General features: G+C 35.8%; 1 protein-coding gene across 5 annotated transcripts in view; it reads right to left on the bottom strand.

Annotated features, from left to right (window-relative positions):
* The window catches only part of KIAA1958 (KIAA1958 ortholog), a 164763-nt gene that overhangs the window by 43747 nt on the left and 114024 nt on the right, over positions 1 to 6992 (bottom strand). For 2 of the 5 annotated variants that reach the window (XM_057547952.1, XM_057547953.1), the window contains exon 3: positions 1 to 4216. This exon is cut by the window's left edge and continues 1294 nt beyond it. The exons of 2 other annotated variants lie outside the window; for them this stretch is intronic. In XM_057547952.1, coding sequence (XP_057403935.1) covers positions 3171 to 4216 — 1046 coding nt within the window. In that variant the 3' untranslated portion in view covers positions 1 to 3170. The remainder of the gene's footprint in view (positions 4217 to 6992) is intronic. One more of the 5 variants, XM_007178200.2, reaches the window with a different exon arrangement.

Below are 6992 nucleotides of genomic sequence, written 5' to 3'. Positions count from 1 at the left end.
AGTCATGTGAGGGGCACTGTGGAATTTCTTACGTGACATCACACTGACCTTAAAGCGTAAACTGCAAATACAGTTTTATTGTCTTTGTATGAACCACAGGATTGCCTGGCAAGGCAGCATGTTCAGTTATAGTGAACACCTGCTGGACTGTTGAATTTTTGCTAAAGCACATACACGATTTTGGCATCAACCACTGCCGCAGTATGGATGTAATTTTTTAAAAAGTTAAAATAGCAAATAATAAATATGGTATCTGGCAGTAGTATATCCTCAGTATCGTTTGTACAAAAACACAAAATTTAGAGGTAGTTGCCGATAATTTTTCATAATTTAATTATCCCAAAGAGTTACAATAATTCAGCTAAAATTCTACCAAGCCATTCTTCAGAAAACAGTTTTCTAAATTTAAATGTCACAACGTTCCTATTTGGTTTGAGTTATCAAAGCAAAATATAAATAAATAAAAAATAATTCACATTCTCAATCTGCATTCTTCTAAATGAAACTGCTATAGGATTAAATAAGAGAGAGATTTTCAGTTTAGTACCTCGACATACACAAACAGGAATTCAAAATTTCCTAGTTCTGCTTTCTCAGTGCATACTGACTAACCTTCTTCCCCATGACAAACTTACTTTGCTGTCAAAAACAAATCAAGAGTTTTTAAAAGTATGTCAATGCAAAAACAAAATGCACAATCACATTTTAAATGTTTTACATAAATCTTTTTTTTTTAAATGAGAGGTAACCTATGTTAAAAAAAAAACAACAACTTATTTTTAAAAAAGAGTTCTCTCACAGTAGGTTGTCATGTGCACTTCTGAGCCCATTACAGGGTAATGAGAAGAGGAAGGTTTTGTTAAGATAATTGGAAGAATGAGGCTCTGTGGTTCAAAACGACCAGAAGAGGGGGGGACGAGGGGACACTGTGTGCCTTCATGAAAGATCACTCAGCCTTCCTTTTAATCAGACAGACTTGAGAGATGGGAAGACACCGTGTCCCCATCTCCAGCTCAAATCACTGGAAACTAATTACGGGTTGGAACTCAGAAAGGTAAATAGAAAAAACTCTGGAGTCAGATGACAGACAGTACCATTTCCTTAGCTATAACCTGCTACATCTTGATCTCAACATAAAATGGAGATAATTAACCTTCTTTTCAAAGTTGTTGAAAGGATTAAAGATCATGTATACAGAAATAAATACGTATGTATTGAAATGTCTGAAGAAATATTTACTAAAATATTAACAGTGGTTATTTTTGGCTGGCAGATTTATGAGTACATATTTTATTTTCTTTATGCTTATCTGGATTTTCTGATTTTCATAAATTAGTATTACTTATATAAGTGGTGCATGTAAGCCACTTAGCACACACAGTGCTGGCACACAGACTGCCTCAAAGATGGTGGCTACCATCATTATTAATACAAAAAAATAAAAGCAAAGTATCTACTGCTCTTTCTTCTTGTTTCTGGATGCCTCTTTATGGAAGGAAAATCATGAAATGAAGTAGATTGCATAACACAAAGGCCACGGCAGACTTCCCACTCCTGAGCCAAAGGAAAGGTCACAGCTTAGAGTAATGGGTCTTTATGTGTTTATGACTTAGTGTTGGGAAGAGCTGCCTAGCCATAGGAAAGCTCAGCTAACATGATGATTTAGCAAAGCAAATCAAAATGAAATTTGTCCTGGTCGTACAATAAATTAAAACATAAAATACCACCTGCCTTCCTAGCTAATGTGAATTATGAGGATGCTTTGAAGAACAAATACTTCCCAATAGAACGCCCAAATCAAACAAAGTGATTAAGATTTGGATTTTTTTAAATGTGTTAATGATTATACAAGATAGGAACCTAGCTCATCTAAATTATTTTATTACTGAAGTATCTCAACTAATAATTCACCATAGGCTTGAAAATAAAGACCTTGGAAAAACCACCACAGAGAGTTGTTTAACCAAAATTATAATTATTATAATTGCAGGATTATCACACATAAATGCATTTGTATTTACTGTAGAAGAAACTGCACATTTTCAAGAATTCTTTGAATTCAGCTAAATTTGGTAACAAAATGTTGTTACCTAAAATGAGTGTCAATATTCCTTTGATCTCAACTACAGAGTCAAGTAATCCCCTAGGGAAAACAGACTGAAGTTCAATGCTTATAAATAAATAATTCAGGGGATTTGGGCTTTGAAGAGTATGAGGCTTTTGTCATCTTGACTAGTGCTTCTAGATTTTTAATAAGACTTTTCCATTCTCTACTTTCTCTTTATGTTTGATATACAATCTAATGCTTGGGAACATTTTCAAAGCTTTGGTAGTTTTACATTTCTTGTAAATCTGATAATCAAACTTCATTTACATTGATTTCTTAGAAAACAACAAAAAAATCCTATCCAGGTTCAAGCACAACAGTAAAAATGAGCTAGTAATAGTCTTTTTTGCCATAATATTGGACTTCGCATATTATTTTAAAATTATATAGCTTCCAAACAGAATGGTACCTTTATTCCCTCCTTCGACCCTCCTCTGCCCCCAAAAGAAGTTAGCTAAACATCTAGATTTTCATAAATTGCAAAAAATGAGGCACAGAAACTAAAATCTAATTATGCTTAAAAAAAAAAAAGTATGTAAATAATTTGTCTGGCTTATATCAACATTTTCTTACTCTGGATCTGACAGTTGTGTGTAAGCAGTAAAGTTAGTGTTGTCTCCTCCTGATTAATGTAGAATTTTAAAAATTAAAAAAATAATGCCATTTATTAAGTAGACTAAAAATGAGAGGTGGGGTGGGAAGGAAAAGCAGGAGTTGAGGACACAAGTGTCTAGGCTGACTTTCAGTTTCCTTTTTGATAATTTTTTTAAAAAACGGAATTCTTTCTCTACTTTGTGTTGCCTGAGAACCACTATGGTTTTGTAAAGTCTATAACAGTAATTATATTTAATCACCACGAGTACATTTGTTTTAAGCCTATGAATACTATGTTAGTAATACTAAACTATCTCCATTGGCTTATTTGTAAAAAGAAAAATATATTATATATTTATATTCTTATAAAGTTAACACTGAGGGCCGAGGGAAGGGAACGAGAAGCAGTGTTTCATCACAGTTCCTCTGGACTCAATAACCAGACTGGGGTCTTGCTCAAGCCACCTGGTCAAGCAGTGTCTGAGGAAGAGTCATAGGAGGCAGAGACGATGAAATTGCCGCTGTTGGAGTGCCCGGCCACTGACTGGGCGGCCTGCTGGCTCAGATTGTTACAGATAAGCACCAGCTGGTTGCTCTGGGCCTCGGACAAGGTGCTGCAGCTCTGATACACACTGAAGTTGGTTTTCCTGCCAGGGATGTTCCCCTTCTCGCACATGGTCTTCACCATCTTGGCCAGCTTGTTCTTGCCGAGGGCCTGGCAGTTGTACCAATGCAGAGCCGCCAAGTTCACGACTGGCTTAATGGACAAGTAGAAAGGGGCATCCTCGTAGCGCATAGCAGGAGGCCGCCGCTGGGCATACTCCTTATAGTCTTGTACGGGGCAGGTCTGTGGAGCATGCTGGGTGGCATACACACGGGAGTCTGTCCCCCCTCTCTTGGTTTTGGCATTTAGGTCACCAGTGTCTTGACCCATCCACTCCAAGTACTCCAGCCCCGTTTCTGTTACCCGGAGCCGAATATCACCCCACTTTAAGGTAGACCCGTGGAAGCCTGTACAGTGCCCAAAAGCTTTTGTGTTGTTGAGCCAGACGAGGTTGAGCAGACCCTCGGGGTTATAGCGGCTTAGCAGTCCCCTTTTCCGCAGAATGAGCTCATCAGCAAAGGTGAGCTTCATGGACTTGTGTGGCTTATTTCCTTTTCCTTTGCAGCGGAGTTCAATTTGCTTCTGTTTCAGGGCCTCTTGGGAGCGCTTGAATTCCTTATCCCTGGTGATACTGTAGCCATACCTGTGTTCTTTTAGGTACCGTTCAAGTCCACACTGGTAATTGGCCAAGCTGTTGGGTTCATACTCGGATCCATCCTTCTGCCTGGCATCCACAAAGAAAGAGGCCAGGTAGGCATCCAACTCCTTGCAAGGGATGACATAAATCTCTCTTGTTTCAGAAGGATACTTGGAGATGAGGAACTCCCGGAAATTGCGGAGCGCAGTCTGCGTGCTCCGGATGGTTTTCTCATTCTGCTCCCTGCTGAGCTCAGCTGCTCTTTCATCCTGGTCTGCAACAAATTGGGGAGGGGAGGGATAAAGAGGGTGTTGATGAGTTCAGACAATGCACTTTCTACTCTGAAATAAAGTTTCCTTTTATAATGAAAAAGAGAAAGAAGGAATCAATTTTACAGAGATCACTAATAAATGTTATTTACATACCTGTTGCATTATAATAGCCAACTTCAGTTTCACAAATGATGTACTAGACAAGAGACGGCCCACTACAATCAAAATGAGCTTCTCATGTCATTGGCACATAGCTTAGTGCACGAAGATTTGTGGAAAGAGTGGGATTAGAGGCAGCCTTCGTTTTAGGAAAAAAGACAGAAGTGTGCTATTTACCCTAATGCAGTGTGCGAGGGTCCCATCAGAGCAACACACTTATTTTAAATCACTTCATTTGTGAAAACAGAGGTTGTACTGGTTCCATTTTATTGAATTAAACAAAAATATTCGAATCTGTTATTTAGCATTATCTCTAGAGATCTATATTTAAAAATTACTAAATAGATCATTTACAGCAGTTAATGAGACACATTCTACAGCAATTCAGGTAAACATGGTTTATAAATATTCTATATGTAATTGCCGGTCAGTTTGTAATAAATGATAAAAATATTTTGTGTTTTGCAAAATGAAAACAGACTCATAGATACAGAGAACAAATGGGTGACTGCCAGACAGGAAAAGGGTGGGAAGGTGGGGCAAAATAGGTGAAGGGGATTAAGCAGTACAAACTTCCAATTATATAAATAAGTCACAGGGATGTAATACACAGCTTAAGGAATATGGTCATTAATACTGTAATAACTTTGTACAGGGACAGATGGTTACTAGATTTATTGTGGTGATCATTTCATAATGTATGCAAATGTCAAATAATTATGTAATACACTTGAAACTAATATAATATTGTACATCAACTATGTTTCAACACAAAAGAATCTGGTGTTTTGGGAAAGTAATGAGGATAAAACTTCACAGCTATAAAGACAGGACAATGAAATTTGAGTAAGGCTATTATAATCAAGATGTAAGGAAGGGGTATGTCTCTTGGATAGTTTTACTTTATTAATTTATTATTTATATTTTGCCACCAAAGACTGGAGGTGCCTCTTTCCATTATGGATCACCCATGATTAAGTAGTGTTGCTCTGGAGTAGTGGTTCTCACATTTTAGTGAGCTTCAGAATCACTCAGGATGCTCTATCAAAATCAGATTCCTCTATGCTCAGGATGAGGTTCAAGAGAACACACTTTGAGAAAAAAGATCTAGTGCTTATGGCTTATGAAGGAAGCCCTACTCTGTTTTACTAGATTTCTTTTTTTACAATGATTAAATTCAGTGATATCATTTAAATGATTTTCTCTCAGTAACATGTAATTTAAATTTGGGATGTTAACATTAACAATAAAAACATTTTGTCAAAAATGACCACAATTATGTCAGACATGGTCTGGGTGGAACTCAAAAGAGAAATTCTAAATATGAAATTACACAATAGAAAAAAACAGGCTATCCTATTGATGTTGAGAGGCCAACACTAAGGTTAATTTAAAACAACATAAAAATGTAATTTCTGATTCTAAAGTATAATATAAAATTATTTTGTTTATCCCAATTATCTTATTTAGGAAAACTTTAGATTAATTTTTAAGGCTGCTCAGTGAGAAGTCTTTGAAATAACCACATACAATAAGAAAAATAAAATTTCGAATAAACTGAATTTTATTCACAAACACTACTTTTTGTATTACTATACACATTTATGAATGTCCACATTATTTTAAAATGACAGTTGTAAGGTATAATTGCCAAAGTTCTCATAACTTTATAAAATGAAATGAACTAAAAATCACTAAACTAGCTTATTAGATATTTTTATAGGCACATTTTTTGAGATCATATTTCCAAAATTCAAATACACAACAGTATATTTTATGCTTCATTAGACTTAACTTTTGGCTATGCTATCTTCTTCCAGTTGAACAATAAAGATGTGTATCTTTCCATTAGAAAGGTGAAGCCACATGTAACCTTTTACCATGCTAGCTTCCCTGACTGTTTACATGCAAAGCCAAAGGGGTCAGCACATCTGTTTATTGTGGCTACTGGTTCAAATATCTATCACAACAGTCTTCAAACTTTAAACAAAGACTTTCTAAGAAATAAACATTCAAAGACAACTTCAGGGAAAAAATTTCCAGTTCTTCAACTTTCACATGGAATCTTTTCTAAAATTTAGTTTTCTGAGATGAAGACCGCGTCCATCCCAAACCTACTGTGTTACATATTCTGGGGAATTAAAGACTTTGAGGAGCCAAACAAAATTTATAAGTAATAAATCGATGATTAAATCCAAATATTGTCCACATTCTTGTCCTTCTCTGTCTTATACACATTCTGATATAGGTGAAATTTGCCATTGCAAACAGGGTATTTGGCCTGAATTAAGGTGTATTGAATTCAGGATTTTTGAAAGGGTTTTAGGTTAGTGAAGTTGATTCTTTTAATTGCAACTGGAATATTCTGCAGGACTGCCAAAATGTTCCAGATAAAGTAGAAGCTTAAATTTTTATTTATTTTTTTCATATTTAGCATGCTTTTGTTCACAAGATGCCTAACAACTATTATCAAATCATATGAAATACTGATTCTAGTTACAGTCAATCCTCATTTTATAAAATATTCAATATTTTCTACCTTTTTACAAAAATAAACTGACTGAAACAGATCCACATTATTAGCACCCGGCTAACACACTCACAGTTGACCAACACAAC

Source organism: Balaenoptera acutorostrata, chromosome 6 (genome assembly GCF_949987535.1).
Source record: "Balaenoptera acutorostrata chromosome 6, mBalAcu1.1, whole genome shotgun sequence".
In the NCBI taxonomy this organism is placed as follows: Eukaryota; Metazoa; Chordata; class Mammalia; order Artiodactyla; family Balaenopteridae; genus Balaenoptera; species Balaenoptera acutorostrata.
This window is presented reverse-complemented; position numbering and strand designations above follow the sequence as displayed.